Source organism: Lutjanus erythropterus, chromosome 11 (assembly GCF_056507025.1).
Source record: "Lutjanus erythropterus isolate fLutEry1 chromosome 11, fLutEry1.hap2, whole genome shotgun sequence".
NCBI lineage: Eukaryota > Metazoa > Chordata > Actinopteri > Lutjaniformes > Lutjanidae > Lutjanus > Lutjanus erythropterus.
In genome coordinates, this window is record NC_139327.1 from 20,043,725 (window position 1) to 20,063,741 (window position 20,017).

The following is a 20,017-nucleotide window of genomic DNA, read 5'->3' on the forward strand; positions in this document are numbered from 1 at the left end:
CTTTTAATGACATTTTACCTGAAAAGTGTATCTTTCATCATGAATTTGCGCAAAAACAGAAGAGTAGATGAATTCAGTCATCAGAAAAATAACATGAACTAATTCTTTTAAATGTAGAGCATGTACACGTCATACTATTGAAATGGCAAAAATATCAGCATGTAAATGCATTCAGTTCTGCAAAAACTGAAGTGGTAAATAATCATCCTGGTTGTGATCACCAAGGACAGATTTGAGAAAAGGAACAACTCTGAAAAGATTAATATGGAAATCTCTGGAGTTCTCATCAGATTCAACGAGACCACCAGCGCTGCACTTAACTGTTGTTCCCCAGCTGACCAGTGCAACCTGCAAAAGAAACCATTGATTACTTTAAACACTCAACAATAAGTTTAAAATCACAGTCAAGTTACATTCCCTAATTTATTTCAGCGGAGTTTCGTTTTCCTTTTGAGTGATATTTGTTACCAGAATTTGACTCATTTGTGATCAAGTTTTAGAAAAGGCTGTTTACCTGTATTGTGTGATGCTCATAGTTCTTGAACACAGCACTTCCACCATCACCTGTAACAACAAGCACACACACACACACACACACACACACACACACACGGTTACACCGAAAACAATGGACCTCAGTTACTAATATTAAAGGAAAAACAAGAACTAATCATGTCATGTCTTAGTTCATAACTTAGTCTCAAAAGGCTGAAGACTTTGGAAATTAAAAAGCGTTTCTGTGCTCTCTACTGTGTGGACATAGAGATGTGTGGCTCCCAAGTCACCTGAAACCGCATGTACACGTAAGGTGATGCTTGTTTATTTGTGCTTGTTTTTGTCACTAACAGGCTCAGACTTATCCTAAATGTCTGACAGCATTATGGAAAGGATCGTGACAGTGAGAGACCTTTTTGAAGAGTAAGATACATTTTGTTTAACAAGAAACAGCTGATTCATCATTGTCAGCTTCACTCAGACTCGATAAATACAAAACCAAACTCTCCAACACGTCTTGGTTTGTATTCGCACTGTTCCAACAATTGCCAACTCTGGTTTGGTTGAAATAATCCCTTAATTCATGGCGTGCAGGAGCGCAGTGTGCAGGTGTGCAATTCAACCTCAAGTGGGCCGGATCAGTAAAAACATTGCACAATTATCAATAAATACAACCCCAATTCCAAAAAAAAGTAGGGACACTGTGGAATATGTAACTAAAAACAGAATGCAATGATTTGCAAATACATTTTCACCCTTATTCAGTTGAGTACAGTACAAAAAAGATGTTCAATGTTTGAAGTGATTTACTTTATTGTTTTTCGTAAATATACACTCAGAGTGTGATGCCTGCAGCATGTTCCAAAAAAGTTGGGGCAGGAACAAGTTCCACTGTGATACATCACCTTCCTCTTTAGCCTGGAGGACACGACATCCATGATTTATGAAAACAATCTGAAATGTGGACTTGTCAGACAACAGTCTCCAGTTTGTGTCAGTCCACCTCAGATAAACTCAGGACCCAGAGAAGTCTGCAGCATTTCTTTTGTTGTCTTAACAAGTCTTGACTTGCATTTGTAGATGCAGTGACAAACTGTGTTCCCAAGCCCATGGAATATCTTTCATACAATAATGTGGGTTTTTAATGCAGTGCTGGTTGAGGGGTCAAAGGCCACAGGAATTCAATTTGATTTTCGGTCTTTCGGCCACCCTTATGTTCAGAGATTTCTCCAGATTCTCTGAATCTTTTAATGATATTATGGATTGTATATGGTGAAATCCATAAATTACTTGCAGTTTTGTATTGAGAAATGGTCTCAAACTGTTGGACTGTTTGCCCGCACAGGTTTTCATACAGCAGTTAACTTGACTCCATCTATGCTTGTGAATGACTGAGCCTTCCAAGGATGCCCCTTTCAAGCCCAATCATGATGCAGTCACCTGTCACCAATTAAACTGTTTTCCTGTCGAATGTTCCAAAGTTTTTTTTTTAGCATTCCACAAACGTCCCTGTCTTTTGTTGCTCCTCACTTTTTTGAAACATGTTGCAGGCATCAAATTCAGAATGAGTGTAAATTTTCAAAAAGTATTTGCAAATCATTGCATTCTGGTTCTATTTCAGTTTCAACATCAGTTTCTTTGAAACTGGGGTTTGAATAACACCTGCAGATTTTCAGTTTTTGAAGAGTAAAGACATAAAAGTACATTCTGAAAGTGTTCACGTTAATGAACCATCCATTTACAAAATAAATGATGATAAACAGCCTGAAACATATTAAGAAAAATAAATGTAATTTCAACAGTGTCTCAGTTTTTCCACATTCAGTCGTTGCATGTTCAATATAATCCACAGATCACAGTTGATCTCTAAATGCACAAAACGTGTATTTTGGAAGAGAACAACAATGTAATAGTTCACTTCTTTATGATTCCAACAACTTGTCAAGATCGAAAAATTCTTTTGATTTTCCAGATGTTTTATTAATGCTGGCATCACCTCACAACACCAACTAAAGTGAGCTAAACTGATAAAGGTGAAGGTGAAGTTATCCCCTGCTTTACAAATACATATTACAGATTACAATACAGATTATTTTGTGCTGAAGCTGCTGAGTGTCAATATTTTGCACCATCCATTATGTTCATTATCTTTAAATAGAACCAAATAAGTATTCTACTTTTTTCAGAGACCTGTTTTCTGGTCTGGAATTAAGGACTCCTCTGCAAAATTTTACACTTTGCAAAGTCATATTGGGCCATATAGGACCCTTTTTTCAGGCCAGTTTTGGCCTCCCCCAGCCATATGTTTGACACCTCTGTAGGAACATACCTGTACATGCTATATGATCTCTGATAGGAGTCAGACCACCAGTGCACAGGAAGTTATCAGTCACGACGTCCTTTGGATTAGATGTTGTTATGCCTGGTGCCTGTAATGCATGTCTGATGCATACATCTCTCTGCATTAATAGATTGGAAGAAGAACCATGGATCGAAGTGACAGTGTGAAAAATGAATAAAGTGTACACACACACACACAAGACACAACATCGTGTAGTCATTTAAAACTCACATTGTCACCAAGCTTAGCAGAGACATCTTTTTCATCCACTATATTGTTCGTTCTGGTCAGGAAAGTGAGTCTGTCAAAACGATTCTTTAACAGTAGTTGTTCTGTATTTAGAGAACACAAAAATACAGTAAATTATACCTGAGACACAGAAGTCAAACGAGTCTGGATGAGAAAATATTTGAGGAGACACATCAACACAGGTTGTTTATTCTTCAGCCAGAACAGGAGGTGAGATTTTTAACTGTCCCTCTGTGAACAGCAGTCTGTTGCTGGCTAACATTAGCCTGAAGAGCTAGAGAGTTTACAGCTGTTCTGGGGCATTGTCAGCTGCTCTGTCTCATTGTAGACTGTCTGTCTTCTCTTTATCCTGTTCTTTGAATATGTTGCTGACACCAACTTCATGCAAGCATGTGTCTGAATGTGTGTAACTGTGATCAGCGCTGTGGTGGGTGTGATGTCATGGTCAGTTTGTCTACTGTATGCATGACATGACCATCATGCAGAACATGTGTGTGACAATGATGGGCAGAGAGTCAGATATGTGACGCTGACCAGCCTGTCACCGGTCAGAGTTGGTCACGCTGAAAACCGTCTGGTTCCGGTCTCTGGCCGGGTGATCGGTGCATCCCTACTTAATACTAGGTCTGAACCACTGACAGAAATAAAAGATGGACACCACGGCTCCACTTCCTCCCACTATACAAAACTGAGGGCAAAATATCCCATATACCAGTGCTGCCATCTTGTGCTGGTGATGTCATTTGTCTCTGCCCACACAGCCAGCAGGTCAAGCGCAAGCAGAGCTCAGCTGTCAATCGTGGCATGAAATCCTGTTTTTATACCGTCAAACTAATTAAACTAAGTAAAAACAAACTGATGGGAAAAAATGAAGACTTGAACAAACATCAACGACAGAACGACAGAAACCATCTTTGGGAAAAATTTATTTGATGTCTACAGTGATGTTTTAGTTTAGGCAATGTCCTACTTATTAACACTGGGGAGGCAGGATTTATGACCTGTACTACATCCCATCATGAGGAGGCGATCGAGATGCTTTGGCTTCACTTTTGGAGAGCTCTCCTGTTGTCCATGTCTATATACAGTCAATGGTCTGAACAAACAGCTCTTTTAACGGTCAAAACTGTCAGCTGTCAGATATAAAATCAGTGAAAATGTTAGCTTTTGCATGGCTAATCTGGCTCTAGGGTAAACTGCACATCATGTCAGAATGGAAAGCCTGAAAGATGTAGTAACCACAGGAGTGCAGGGTTTATCAAATGCTCAGTTGTGTTGTGTTGTGTGTTCATTTAGCTGGACCCATTAGAAAAAGAATCAATTTATGCAAGAAGATGAGAAGTTTTTGGTAGTTATGAAGACCAAGTAATGTGACAGTGAACTTACAGCATGTTGGTAGAGTGACCTCACCTTGTTGCCTGCAGGTAGAACTGGCACCCAGTTTTAGAGCAGCACTGGTCTGCTGAGTGCAAGGAATGCATATAGGTCTGAACAAAATATCAAAAACAATATAACATGTGGTGAAAAACTTTAACACAAAATATGTATTATTATTATTATTATTATTATTATTATTATTATTATTATTATGTTCATTAATAAGTTCTCACCTAACAGCACTGGAGATTTGAACATCTTCCTCCAGCTGGACGAGAGCCACATCATAGTCGTAGAACTCTTTAACACCCAGATTCACTTTAGCGCTGACATCATAGTTTGGGTGTATTATGACATTTTTAACTCTTTTCACTGTAAAATACAACAAAGTATTATTGTTACCATCAACAGGATGGATAGCAGAAAAAAATTTATAAAATACTGGATTATAGTGACTATAAAATAATTCATATAGGAACTTTGACACTACAAATGTAAATTGAAATGCCAACGCCAAAGAGAAAACATAATAGTAAACACAGATTAAATAAACATTTATCATTACCTTTTCCACGTCCATCATCAATCTCAACTGTGATGTGCCCAGGTTCAACTCCAAATGGGAAGCAGTGAGCAGCAGTCAAGACAAACTGAGGGTTCACCAGAGAGCCGAGGCATTTCTTTGTTGATCCGTCAAAGGTCTTAAGGTTTAAATGGTAAAAAAAAAAACAACACATAATTTCCCTCAGTGGAAAAGTTTATTCCTCTGATTTTACTGATTGCTGTGGTGAAGCACAAGGAGTGAAGAATTATTTTATGAAGGATTGTGAGATTCAGACAGCCTTTCAAATATATTTTGCAGATAAATTCTGAGGATAAATTAAATATATAAACATTTACCTGGATATAAATGAATGCCATCCATGGATACAGTTTCCTCTTGATTTCTCTGTCAGTTTTATCAGCTGTTGCATAGTCCTTGTGAAGACCGCATAGAGCCTCAACTTTTTCCTCATCTGCATTAAAAACCCAATAAAATCAATGTTGCTCACACACATAGCCATTTGCACCCAGGATTCTCCTGCTGAGATACAAACTCTGGTAACTGGGAGCTCTATAGTCAGAAACATGAAGTTAGACACACCAGCTACCAGTTAAAGGCATTCCATGGGAGCAGGTGATGTTGAATCATATTTAAAACTTTGAGTTGGTGTACACTTTTGCAAAAACAATTTTCTCTGGTCCCCTGCCTAATTTGACCAGTGATAACAATGTATAGTCTTCATTCAGCAGCTGGCTATCAAGGTGGTGTTCAGCAAATGATGTGGACTTAGAGACCAGGAGTCAGAGATGCAGTCCCACACACACCTCTGCACTTCTATTAGAGCAGTTACCCACTCGATACCCCACAGAGACTGTGTCTGCCCCCCCGATCACTTCAACTAATTGAATCAAAAGAAAAACAAAGAGGCGTTATACATAAAAAATCTAATAAAAATCAACTCTACAACTGCAATAACACAACAAAAACAGAAAATTAAACTGGCTCTTAAACATCAGATCAAGCTGAATTTGTATTAGAGTTAATGTCAGATTATCATACTGATTTATTTTGTCTCACAGAAACCTGGATGGGTCATGAAGAATATGTCAGCCTTAATGAATCCACTCCCCCAAGTCAGGAGGTGGAGTTGCAGCCATCTTTAGCTCATGCCTTTTAGGGTGTTGGCACACCTACCTCATTTGGTCTGGACTTTTGGACTTTCCAGTTTGATCAAAAACTACAGTTGTGAAAGCTCCTGTGGATCACGGTCTGAACCAAAAAGCCAGCCTTTGGTCCAGCAAAAAGAGGTGGTCTTTGTCCGGATCAAACTGAACCATGTATCAGTTTGTTTCTAGTGTGAAAACATTTTTTGGATGGTTTGGACTTTTGGACCAATCACAGGAAATTACAACAGGGTATCATCAGAGAAGGAAAAACAATGCACCAAAACAAAATGAGCTGCAGGAGCTCATGGGCACAGCAGGAGGGCAGATGTTGAATTGACATCTGGGCTGATGACTTTATAAAGAGTCAACTGGAAAAAAAAAACAACTTTTCACTTTTCAGATGTTGGTACTGCTGGTAGTGGTGCCATTATAATAATATTATGGTGCCAACACTGTCTGTTTATCCATTTCTCTCCATAAACGGCCACTGAAGTCAGGCACCAAACACGCCGACATCAGAACTAGACTTCTGCACCTCCTCCTGGCTCTGTTTTCAGCATTTAGAGAATCTGGCCTGTGACAGCAGACAAACCAATCACAGGTCTTCCCAGACCAGGGGCTCCTATTGGCTGTTGTACTAGTGCAGCTGCACGTGCACGTTCCTTTGGTTGCACCCTGGATCAATGGCTGAAACTCCTGAAAACTGAATTATCAGACACAGAATCTTAAAAAAGGGTCCAGATAATGAGCAACATGCTCAGCTTAAGAGTTTTTCAGCTCACATGGTTACTTTTGACTTCACCCTGAGTTGAGTTCATTCATGTGTATCACAGAACTTTGCTGAGGACCAAGAGGACTGGGCAAAGCTGAGACACAGAGCCGACAGACAGTTGCTCAGAGCTGGGGAGCTTTGCAGGAGAGGGTCGGCAGCAGAGTGGAGCTTTTGGGATTAAAAAGTAGATTTATAATCACTTGTGCTTCTCAGACCTCTGCAGCGACAACAAAGAAATTGCAGTGCCACAGACCGACCAGATGAGAGCTCAGCTTGAGTTTTTTTTTAAACTTTTGGGATTAAAAAGTGGATTTAACTTAATGTTTGTTTGCAAACCTGTGCACAGTAGCACCACAGAGGAGCCAGCCGCACTGTTTACAGGAGTTTGTCTGTCTATGTTGACTGCTGACCGGAGGAGAAATGTACTTGAATGTCACAGAGTGAGAGTAAAGAGAAGAGGGATGTAAAGGAAAGACCTGACTTCTTTGACAGGTGAGTAGTCTGTACTGACACACAAATACACACATGGTGCGTCTGGACTGACATTATTGTCCGCGTCGTGCTGCTGATTTGCATGTCTGTAACTGCTTTTATCCTGCCGAGATGTGTCGAGCTGAGCTGCGCCCAAGATAGACCTACTCTGGAGCGGGGACAAAGCGAACCCGACTTGCCTCCAAGCAGGCTGTGGTCACGTTGCACTGGCCGCGGCCAAACCACGATGAGCCTCTTTTCTTCCTGTCCAATAGGTGAGTGTTTGTGATGCTGAGCTCGTGCATGTGCAGGAGAGCAAAGAGAAATACATTTTTGACAGTCTGTTTATGTTCATCTCAGTGCTTCTGTAGCTTCACAATGAATCTGTATGCTTTGAAAAGTAGTTTCTCTCCTCTGTCGGTGTTTTTTACTTCCAGGTGTCTGTTTTATTACACAAAGCTTATTTCTGTCGGTCTGTGCTCATTCATGATTGCCTGGATAAACTATAAAAATAAAAGAAGTAAGAGAAATAAGAAGATAAAAAAACAAAAAGGCTCCATGGTATAAGCCTTAACCCTGTGAATTACACAGCAAACTTCACATAAGCTAAAAAGGATATAGTGTTCCACAAACCTTCACTTCTTCACTTTGGCGTCCTCCAGCAGCTCCACATCCTCTCACGTAAATATGTTGGCACTCCCCTTTGAAACCAATACCTGCTATGTGGCTATGTGTGCCCACCCCCTAGCCTGTGTGTGTAGATGTGTGTCTTTTGTGTATGTGTGTGCATTTTTTGACTTACCAATCACGTAATCAAAAGTGTCTTGTAAATTTTGAATGTCCTTCATTCTGAAGTAATGCTGGCCTCCGGTCCCTGCTGTGAGGGGCTGCAGCTCGTCATCATAGATCTCAGCTCCAATGCCAAAAATATAAATGTCTGTAACAGAATGAAAAATATTAGGCTCATTTTGTTCCATTAAAACACTTTGGGCTTGATTTACTAAAGGTTTGCTGTGTAAAAACGTGCAAACTTGATATCACCCGCAAACAAATGTGCAAACTGATCTACTAACGGTGCACACTGAGGATTGCATCTTTCAAATGTGGAAGACAGCACGGACTGTCCATTTAGTACGTTTGCCTACAGGAATATGCAACATGGGCTGTTTCTACCCTAGTGTGACATGCAAATAGGTTAATTTAGCACATGCACTGCAATTTACCAAGTCTGAAAATAATGCGCAGTGACTGTGACTGGTGAGGAGGAGACTGATTTAAAGTAATTTCTCTGTTTGGGGTATGGATTTATTTTTATTTTCATTCAATAATCCTTAATGCAGAAAAGCACCATGACTAAACATACATTTATTGCACCTTATTTTTTTTACAGCCAAACGAAACTGAACATTCACAGCCACTGTAGCCTCAACAAAATTAACACTGACCTTTTAATATGTTTTCCTATTTCCTTCTTTTTGCCAACTTTACATTTTTAACTTGGGTTTTTTGGCAAGTTACATGTCTCTGCCTCAGCACACTCCTCTCATCCATTGCGCTCCTCTCCAAGCGGTGCATGCTTGGATTGAGAGACCTCACCACTGCCTGTATCCTGTCTTCCCACCTGAGCACTTGGGCCACAGAGGACACTGCTCATACCTCCTGCGCAATGGATTTGTTTATTTATTTATTAAAGATAGTTGGAGAAGTTTTTATTATAAGCCAATTTTTTCTTTTGTCATTCACCTTATGTCTTGCTATCTTCTCTTAATTTCATCTATTGTTCTTGACATTTTTTGCTGTAGCTCAACAATGTTTATTTGCCTCTTCAACTAACACCATGAGATAGAATTTCATTTTCCACTTGTAGTCATTCTGCATTCTAATTTAAATACTGCTGTCTCCACAGTGTTTGCACCTGCTGTCATTTACACAATTAACCCACAAAACACACACCAACCAAACACACAATATATTAGAATGCAAACGCAATTTAGCACTCTTCATTTGGGATCTTAGAAAAATCAGGCCCATTGTGTTGCTCAGGCTGCTTGCTAAGCAGTAACAGTAAGGTTACTGACAATATAATATGTATAATAACAGCGTCACGGGACTGAATTAAATGTGCGTGAGACATAAAACTCACCAAGATATTCTTCTCTTGATTGAGTCACCCCTTCACTCGTGAATGTCATGTTCTTTACTTTTGCCACAGTGGGTGCAGGTGAATCACCGATACTATAAGTACCTGCAATAAAAGAAACCAGTGTGTTAAAATGATGAAAGAAACCAGTGTGTTAAAATGATGTACAACATAAACAAAAGAAAAGCAAACAACTTAAGCTTTATAACTACTTTCACCTTAGTGCTTACATAAACATAATGAAAATTATATTATCTATATTAATGATACTTGATACAAGGTGCATATTCACATACTATAATTTAAAACAGGAGTTGATGTATATTTCACTCAAAACACCACCACCTTTACAGTTCACACATTATTAACTCAATATCTTTTGTTTATTTAACTGTTCAACCAAGAAATACTCCACCACACCGCTCCACATCTCATAAAGAAAAGTTATTACACTTCAGTTACTACTGTTCTGTTCATTTAAAATATGTTTTGTTATTAGGAGTTTGTTAATCAAGATAGTCAATAGGTGGTGCTAAATTCTCCCATCAGGTCCCATTTTACCATTGCAGAAAAAGAGGCGGCAACAAGATGACATAATTACAAGAGCATAAGTCAAACCTAAAATTGCGGAGGGAAAAATGTAGGAAACACAATTGAGATATGGCATTTATGTCTGTTTCATGTATTGACTAGAGGAAGGTTACAACCTCCTCATCTGCACGCAGATCTGATGTTTTCATCTGCTGCAGTCTTTCTTTTCTTCAGTGGAGCAGAAGCTTCAGTGATGTTTGAGTCACATGCATCATACATGTCATGAATAATTATGTTTCCGTTACACTTTATTGCAATTAGCTTTTACTGATATACCAAGTGATCCCATTAAATAAACTTAAATAAAGTGTCTGAAATTACCATCTGTAAAAACAATGAGGATGTGACGATGTTCTTTAAAATCCTGTTCTCCAACCCGCAATTTTATCATAGCCATTCGCTCCAGAAAGGTCTTAAAGACGTTGTTGAGATCTTTTCCGTAAGTCCTCTTGCCTTTAAGTCAAAACACACACACACAAGCAGTAAAACATAAAACAAGCTCTACATTAAAACAGTATTTCCAACAATATCTCTGATCTGTTTCACTCACCGCTGAGTTGAAAGTTTTCAACTTCTCTCGTGATATTGCTCAGGATTATATTGTCGTCCCAAAAATCAAGAATGTTGGCAACTTCAAATATTTCAGAGGCAAAAAACAGGATTTCATAGTTTGGAGACACAGTAAAAGATGAAATCTGTGGAGACATAAAGTAAAACATTTCTAATAGAGATAGTTCACCCAAAAATAAAACTTAGTCCACAAAACACTGCTGGAGTTTCACAGGAAAACAGGATTGCAGGACCTCCTAAACAACTGAAGTGAGTAGTGACCAGTTTTCAAACACATAAAAACAACATAATAAAAGCATAAAATGCCACTATAGTGCTCATCTGGTGTGATTCAACTCCCCTAAACATGCGACATATCAAGTTGACTAAAAAGAGTGTCTTAAATCATGCCTGAATCTTCACTGTAGATGCGTAGCTGGGAGCTGGTGTGTGTGTGGTGACGGTGATGGTCTGCAAATGGCATGCTGGGACTTTAGGAGACTTGCATTATGCCAGATAAGCAGTATGGAGGCATTATATATATATTTTTTTCCAGTTGTTTTTTTTTTCGTTTGAAAAATCATCATCATCATTTGTTTGAAGATTCTGCAACACTAGTTTTCTGTGAAACTCCAGCAGTGTTTTGCGGACTAACAAAATAAACACAACCTTCAATCAGCACGAAGGTGAGTGGATAATAACTGAATTTTCATTTTTGGGTGAACGATCCCTTTAATATTTGAATCGTTTTGATATCTACATGAGATTTCTGACCAGCACTTCACCAGAAATTTCACCAAAACATTGGTATTTGACATCCTCTATTCAGGACCTCTACTTTTAAGGACAGAAAATCTGTTTGCTTCTTACCTTTGTCATAAGTTTTGTGACAGCCTCCTTTGACCCAATGATGTCTTTCTCTTCAATGCTTTCAGAAATATCCATTGCAATATAGATGTTAAGTGTTGCATTTTTTGAAATCTGGATTTCTTTCCCTGCCAACGTGTCATCTGAAAAATCCATAACAAATACTGTTATTGTGCCACACATGTTATATGCCATATTCATGTAGATTTTTTTCGACAGAAAGGAAGGTATAAGAGAAGGAAACATTCATATTTACACATTTTCTTATTAGATTGATATGTACAGAACAAAGATAATATGTTGTTACACAGAGAAGTGAGTGTTGATGGCATTATCTAAAAAGTAGTGTAAAGTTATACCATGAATCATTAAATGACGACTCATTTATTTTGAATTTAACAAAATGTTAACTGCCTCACTCTACTGTAGTAGCAAAAATAATTATTTGTGTTAAACAATGTCAATAATAAGATTTGCTCCAGAACTCACCACTTTGCTCTAAGTAAGTGAGTCTGTCTCTGATTTCACTGCCAAATGCCTCTGAAACCTCCAAAGCAGTGTCATAGGTGTGTTTGTCTGCAAGAAACAAGAGTCACATTAACAGAGGTTTGTAATAATTGTGACAAAGTGGGGAGGTGTTAAAGGAAAAGCATTTAAAAGTACTCATCCATCACCACAGAGACTCTGTTTAATTCTCAGTTGTCAGTTCATTACAAGCAGGAAGCTGGTGAGGGATTGTCTGTTCAAGAGACTTTGTAATAAGGGTGGACTCAATCGTGTTACATAGATCAGTGTGTCCAGCCTCTTTCATGTGCTTCTCGTGTGGCTGTTTCTAATTCAGGAAAATGTTGTTGCTGGAGAAAAGCAGCAGCTCATTGTATTAAATAAGACGGTAATAAATTGTAGAAGACTGAGTTGTAGAAGACTATTTACACATGAAGCTGTTTTGGAGACATCCTGTTGTCTCCTTATATTGCGTGCTCTGGTGCTCTCACTCCTTGAACCAGCACATATGTCTCCTTTTTTCCTTCCTATTTCCTTTTCTCTGTTTCCTCTTGGTAAATTCGTCATCATGCTGACACAGCTTGTGTTTCTGTTGCACCTGATTCTTAAAGGTGATGAGAGCTGACTTTCTCATTGGTTTATTGCATGTTCGGCCTAAACTCTCCTCTGAATTAATGAGGACACTTGGGCATAGCTGATAGGTGTATGGGGCAGGGCAGGGCAAAATACCACTTGCGCCCCTGGTGCAAGACGACAAAGGTGGATTTGGACACACCTTGGATAAATTAAATCCATTGCGCCTCACACTTTTCACTTGTGCTTTAGATCAGTGTAAGATAGGACAGGTGTTTTCCTGTTCTTTGGATTACCTGTGGTCATAATTGAATCTAAAAGCACACACTCACTCACCATATAACCTGCCATTAATCTAGTAAAGGGACGTTTTGTGTTTGATCACATAGCGTGGCGCATCTATCAACCCTAAATCACTAAGTTCATCTACAAACTGGTTCTTCAAGCCAGATATAGCTGTTACTATAGCTGCCCCCAGATGTGTTAATGGTAGAACAAGGCCCAGTCCTGGCTCTCGCAGGACGACCCACATGCCTTCACAAAGATTATGTTGCTGATTATGGAGATGGAGGAAAGCATTCAAGGACAACTCCCCCCTCGAGCATGAAGCAAACCTGTCGAGCAGTCGTGCATCTTTGTCAGAGAGCTGAGGTCCATCAAGTCCTTCTTCCAACCTTATGGAGCAAAATGATGACACAGCTAAGAGTTAAACTACTCCCCAAGGTGGCAAGAGCCACTATGGGCTCACGTGCTAAAGGCAGGGGGACAGGTGCAGTCTGGTCCTCTTAAATGCTTTACCATACCAAAGTGGCAGCACAAAGCTCTCCCCTCTAGCATGTAAGAACCACTTGGTCCCAACCTAGAGTCCCAAACTGAATATGCAACCTTATCCATCACCACCTGTCCTTTGCCATGTAACATCCAGCAGCATGCACCTCCTTGACGTGCAACAGGATACTGCACCAGGCATCCACCATTCTGCCAGCTTTGTGCCACTAATCTCTGAAGGGCTTCCATGGCTACACAATTTACAGCATGCCAACCTCCAATTTTAAGTGCCATCTGAGCCCACGTGAGTCAACTTTAGTGCACAATCCAACATGACTTGCCCACCTATTAACAATTATTGTTCATGGAGGTGATGCCTCATGATCTTCCCACATCTGTAAGGGAATCACTTGTATTTCCTCTGCTCTTTAACAGTAAGAAGGTAGTGATAAAGTCAAGGCAAGACAAGGAGGCAGTAGAGGCAGTAACAGTTGGTTTACTTGAAGAGTGGAAATCGATGGAGTATGCCACTACTCTGCAGAGCTAAGGATATGCCCAGGTTACAGACATGCAAGGAAGCGGTAATGTCATGCCTCTCTAATAAAGAATGTCAGATAGTTTCAAAATAAGACAGTGGATAAGTAATGTTGCTTCACTGCTCAGCTGCCTTCCTACAGAGGCAAAGACAGAAAGTGTAGAGCTGTGAATTTCTGAGTCCCAAACCGATTTTCAAGAATGTGCTCTTAGTAGTCCTGATGCAACATCTTGTATTACAAATGTGTGTTTGTCTGTAAATTGCATTTTGTGTGCACATACTTGCCACCATGCATGTCACCCTGCATATGTCAGTTACCCAGTTGGGCCACACAAGCCTGGTCATTCCACTGTCTAGCCTGTTTACCTCAGGAACTGGCTCAGCCATCTCAGTGACTGAGACTTATTGACTGTCATATAAAAACTGAGGGATTAATAAATACAAACTAAAGTAAAACTTTGATGTACACGAATTATAACTTTTGAGTGTTTGAAAGTTTTGTTGATGCTTCTAGTCATTGCTTCTGAATGTTGCAGCATCCTTTTTCCGGTGTATATATTGAACTGTTTAGGTTCCCAGCAGACCATTTCATGGTTTGATAAACTCACACAGAACATCAACATTACTTGTAGGTATCAGTCTTACAGTAGCATGTTGGCTCTTTTCCAGTCCAAAAACCATTCTCCTGACAGACTCTTTCACTGGACCCCACTAAAAACAGGCTTCCATTGCAGCTGTATTTCACTCTGTCATTAAATCCAAACATGTTTCCTGTTCTTACTGCACCAGGTGGGACACCAGGATCAGCACAATGATCTCCTGCTGTGGTGACAAAAATGAAACAAGTCATGAAAAGTCACAAATTAGGATGCATCCAAAAGCTGAAAGAGAAAGGAGAGGGAAGAAGAAGGTTTTATTGCTCTTCAGGACTTACAGTCACGGCTACAGATGGGAGTGGAGCCACTCCACTTCCCATTTGGTAAGCAGACACGTCTGGATGAGCCTCGCATTGTATATCCAGTGTAGCACTCATACGTGGTCTCATTGTCCACAAAGTACCTCTCCTGAGGAGGGGAGACGATTCCATATTCGAACACAAAGGGGTCTGGGCATTCAACAACTGCAAAGCAAAACAAAAGGATCTGAGTTCTCATGTAGAGCAGGTAGCCTGAGGCAAAGTGCGAAACATCACTGTCACATCACTCACGCTTGCATCTCTGAGGAGCAGATCTCTTGGGTGCTGGTCTCCAGGAGCCATTAGGCTGGCACAGGCGGGTCAAAGCCGGGTATGGGTAGTAGCCCTCAGGACAATTGTAGATCAACATGCTGCCTGCCTCCAGCTGCTTAGTCAATTTGTAATCACCTCCTTCAATTTGCATATTTGTCTCTGTGCAATCACACCGTACTTTACCTCCTGAAAAATAAAAGGCCGTTTTTGGGGAATACATCAGACAGGCATGTAAGCAATATCAGGCCACTATGTTGGGTCATTGGATGGGATTACACTGAAAAAGCATGATGATTGATTGACCAACCTTAATTTATTAAGGTACTGCGAACACTCAGGTCCATCACAAGGTCACAAAATAATTATTAAACATGCCTTTAAAACAAAGGTTTGCTTAACGCAACATGAATGTTTGCAAATTTGCCAAAACCGTAATCCAAATACGTCAAATTGGATTGCTATTTATTGAATCTTTGGTTTTCTAACCCCCCCAGAGGAGCGTAGCAAAGACATATTGTACCAATATGTGCTGGTCTAATGTATGGAGGTTTAAAAACTTCCTCCTAGAGCCACATAAGACATCATACAATTGTTTTCAGAAGCTGAGAGCTACTGTTATATAATGACAAACTTCACATGTAAAATGCAGAGTGCCTCTTTAATACATAAGTTTTAAGATGTGCTGTTGCAGTGTTTAAAAGTTGATGTTGTACATGTGAAAGGGTTGGGTTCTTGAAGACATTTTGCCTCTTCCAAGCCTCTTCCAAGCCATCCAAGAGGCTTCCTCAGTTCTAAACTGAAATTCATTTACATTTAGAAATATAAGCTGGCAGCAAAGTCTCATATTAACTGTTTCAAACAGCACTGCTTCTTGAAAACTGGGCTGGCATCAGGGTTACTGCTCTGAAAAAAGAAATCAGTGGAAAAATGCCATTTTAACCATCCTTTATCCTGTGTGTCATAAAACATATCACAAACCCTTCCCTAACTAAATGAAAATAAATCAGACACAATTCTCTTTGGTCCCCCAAAATCCATTGCGACTGTACAGAAACATCTTGGATCCCTGTCCTGTAGTATTAAACCTGCAGACAGGAACCTGGGGGTTATATTTGATAGTTGACCTTTCATTTGACAAATAACTTACTAGTGTTGTTCAATCATGTTTTCACCAGTTAGGGAACATCTTGAAGATTAGGTCATTTCTCTCTTGGCCTGATCTCAAGAAGATTATCCATGACTTCTGCCTGTATTTCCTTATTTTTTCTCATTGTTTTGTTGTGCTCATGAAGTTTCATCAACCCAAAATGCTGCTATTTGAATCTTAATGCGTATACGAAGGGCTCGGTCAAATCCTACTGACTCTTACTTTAACCCAAAAGAACTTTGCAAACTTTGCTTAATTTTTGTTTCTGATTTTACTTGCCCCTATTGAAATTCTTTTTCTTCTTCTTCTTCTGCCTCTGCCTCATTATTAGTATTACTGTTATTATTACTATATGTATTGGTTGTTATTTCAGTCCTAAGCATTTGACTACAAAACACAAAATTGTACACAAAAAAGCTATTATGAATATTTAAAAAATCTGGATAAGTCTACAAGTTTACCATTTTTAAATATGTTACAAAACTCTTGTTAAAAAATGTTAAAAAAAAAAACACATATTTGTTTTAGAAATCTATCTCACCCAAACAGAGGAGACATGAAAGCACAACAAGCCAATTCCAGAGGATGGAAAATCCCATGTTGGACTTTAAACTGGGGAACAACACAAAACTGAGAGGATTTTGCAGGAGCCACAGTTTTATATTAAAATGGGCAGTGACATACAGAACGAGGGACTGGATGAAGAAACACAAACCTGGCATTTATTAACTTCATGACAAATAAAAGGAGATCGATAATGTGTGTTAAGGGCAACGTCCAAACCACAATTTCTTTATTATTATACAGGGTGTCCACAAAGTCTCTTTACAATTTAAAAAATTTATTACAAAAGCAATTGATGAGATATGTTAATCAGATTTGTTCTATGTACTCAGTGGTTATCAAAGTTTTTAATCACATTCATGCTTTGCACATGAAGCAAAAGATCACTGATGCCATTGCCACCATTGATGAAGCTGAAATCGAGAACCGTCTTGATGTGCTTCATGCAACTAATGGTGCCCATATAGAGGTGTATTAACCCTTAGGTATCCCCTAAACTTATGCCCTTCTTAGCCACCAAGTGTGCAAAAAATGCACACTGGGGTATGAATGTAACAAAAAATTTTCATACAATTTTTTTTTTCACTTTTTTTTTTTTTTTGTATTTCTTTAACTCGAGCCATAAACAAAAATACCAAATACTCAATAATTGTCATATTTTTTAACCCTTTAAATGCCATGTTTGTAATGTAAACAAACCACTTTTTTTAATGCAAAAAACACAAAAAATGATTTTTTTCCCAAAATACTACATAAAAATTGGATTACTTATTTTTGATTTTTGCAGGCTGGCATATGTCAATGATTAACAGCAACATTGGTTAATATGCATTATTATTTTTTGTACTAGGTCAAATACTCACACTTAGCAAAATGTGCGCAAAAAATGCACACCTATAAATCAAGTTATTAATTTTTATATATTGATTTCTTTTTCTACTCTAATTTAATTTTATTTTTGTAAATCAAGGTCAGCCTTAATCATACATATCAAATACTCATTCATTTCACATTTTTTTAACCCTTTAAATGCCATATTTTGATCATGATGTCACTACTGATGCAGCGCCCTCTGCAGACTGAAACTCCACATGTCCGGCAGGCGGAGGTACCTGCCTCCTGGTTGGGCACACTGTGCGCCGCTTCCGCGACGGGGAGGGACTGGAGGGGGGATGGGGGTGGGCCTCACGGATGCTGGTGTGACCCTGGTGTCATGGCCACCAGTGAGGAAGTGAGGCTCCTCCCCGGCTACGTCAGAAAGAGACGCCGACGAAAGGGTCCCCTCTGCCCCCAGGTTGCGCGAATGGCGGTGCAGAGAACGAAGCCGTTGTAGGCACGCAAATTCAGAATAAAATAAAATACACATACCTTATCAAAATTGTCTACCGCCCCTTTGCAGCGATTGTAGTCGAGGATTATCTCCGGCTTCCTCTTCGGATCGTTGCTTACCGCCCGGTCCCGGTGCTTGGTGCCCGAGGGGAGTACGTTCTTCCAAACCGGAGGACAGAGCGGCTCCACGGCGCAGCTGCTGCGGGGGGAGGGGCGGGGTAGTTCGGACTGTTCATCCACGCAGATGTCACTGCTGAGGTTGAAGAGCTGTTGATCTCGCTGTCCGCCTCTGCCACTCTTCCAATCGTTGCTTACCGCCCGGTCCCGGTGCTTGGTGCCCGAGGGGAGTACGTTCTTCCCCACCGGAGGACAGAGCGGCTCCACGGCGCAGCTGCTGCGGGGGGAGGGGCGGGGTGGGGCGGGGTAGTTCGGACTGTTCATCCACGCAGATGTCTCTGCTGAGGTTGAAGAGCTGTTGATCTCGCTGTCCGCCTCTGCCAAACTCACGGAGGGCCGCCAGCTTGTCTTCACCGCGACCTCGCGGCCGGGATAGCCGCGCATCGAAGCGGATCGTGGCGTACAACGTCATGCAATGTACACGACGTACACACACTGACATGAACAGGTACATACAGACACACACACACACACATTCCCACACTCAAACCCGCGATACACACCACATTACACGCCGCCTCAGAGCCGTGGTGAAGCGGGGAGCAGGGAACAGTACGACGCTGCCATCTGGTGGACAAACGTGAAATTTCCACCCTCTTCCAAATAGGGCAAGAGTGACGTCACGGGGCAAAAAAAATGTCCGGGTGAAAATTCAATGCCTTAGCTTTCAAACGAGGGCGAGTCATCAGAAAATGAATGATTTGTGACTTAATGGCTGATGGTTCAAAAATAGTGGTTTTAATGGCAGTCAATGTACATTTTTTGTACAGTTTGGAGCTAAGTGTGAGTATTGTAGATAACTTTGTTTACAACAGGCTGATTTTAGTGGCTGGGTCAGACTTTTAAAAATCATGTAAAAATGAACAACTTTTGAATTCTCATCCATTACAAATTGTGAAAAATAATATAACGTTTTTTAACATGAAGTGCAAAGTGTACAAATTTTGTACACAGGATACATGAGGCAACCCCCCCCCCCCCAAAACTTCAATATCTACTTTTCATTTTGTAATAATTTTTACAATTTAATTAATTAGACTTAGTTCAGTTTCATTCAATTTACCTAATGTAGAAATAAGGAACTTTTAATTAATTATATTTCAGTCAGGAGGGGCTTCATTCTGAGTGTATGAAATATATTTGACATTTGTACAATCAGGTATGATGATCTCTTTGTAGTCTATTTGTGGATCTTTGCTGTCATTTGACTTGTTACAAATGTTAATAGTCATTTCAAACAAAGTCAAGGCCCCCTGACCCTTTTGGCCCCTGAGGATGTGCCCTGTGGGGCAGTTTAGTAATCCATCAATGGATATTTTCAGCAATGACAAAAAAATCTGATGTGTCTTTTCAGCAGCAATCCTCACTTCTCCTCTTCAGATTTTTGAGTAACCTGCATAGTTTCTAGAAAACTAAAACTTCCCTCGGTGTTCCCAAGCAATTCAAATGAAAACAGTACTTTCACAACATGTATAACTGTTTGCTTGAGGTGTGTCTCCAGATGGTTCGTGTCTCAACAGAACAAGGCCATTTAATTTGGATTTGTCACTGTATTCATGCAGAGAAACAATCTTAAAGTAATGTCAGTTCTTCCACCTGTGGAAAGTACGCCTCTCATCCTCATCCTCCA

General features: G+C 39.9%; 1 protein-coding gene across 1 annotated transcript; it reads right to left on the reverse strand.

Annotated features, from left to right (window-relative positions):
* Positions 1–79: 79 nt before the first annotated feature.
* LOC146318987 (complement factor B-like) lies at positions 80–17,353 on the reverse strand. Its single transcript, XM_084731203.1, has 18 exons — positions 16,859–17,353; positions 15,150–15,356; positions 14,877–15,062; positions 14,588–14,764; positions 12,052–12,138; positions 11,566–11,705; positions 10,697–10,841; positions 10,468–10,599; positions 9,559–9,660; positions 8,218–8,352; positions 5,363–5,478; positions 5,028–5,163; positions 4,696–4,834; positions 4,496–4,572; positions 3,068–3,168; positions 2,825–2,954; positions 515–564; positions 80–348 (listed from the first exon to the last, which is right to left on the reverse strand). The coding sequence occupies exons 1-18, from the start codon at positions 17,037–17,039 to the stop codon at positions 172–174; spliced, it is 2,418 nt and encodes an 805-aa protein (XP_084587329.1). The 5' UTR covers positions 17,040–17,353; the 3' UTR covers positions 80–171.
* Positions 17,354–20,017: the final 2,664 nt, after the last annotated feature.

Bases quoted from the DNA above. Each gene is read 5' to 3' on its own strand.
- LOC146318987 (XM_084731203.1), bottom strand. From the start codon at position 17,039: ATGCCAGGTTTGTGTTTCTTCATCCAGTCCCTCGTTCTGTATGTCACT. The intron at 9,661-10,467 runs GTAATTTCAGAC...CTTTTATTGCAG, and splicing joins CCTCATTGTTTTTACAGATG to GTACTTATAGTATCGGTGAT. The intron at 5,479-8,217 runs GTAAGTCAAAAA...TTTTTAATGCAG, and splicing joins CACTTTTGATTACGTGATTG to ATGAGGAAAAAGTTGAGGCT.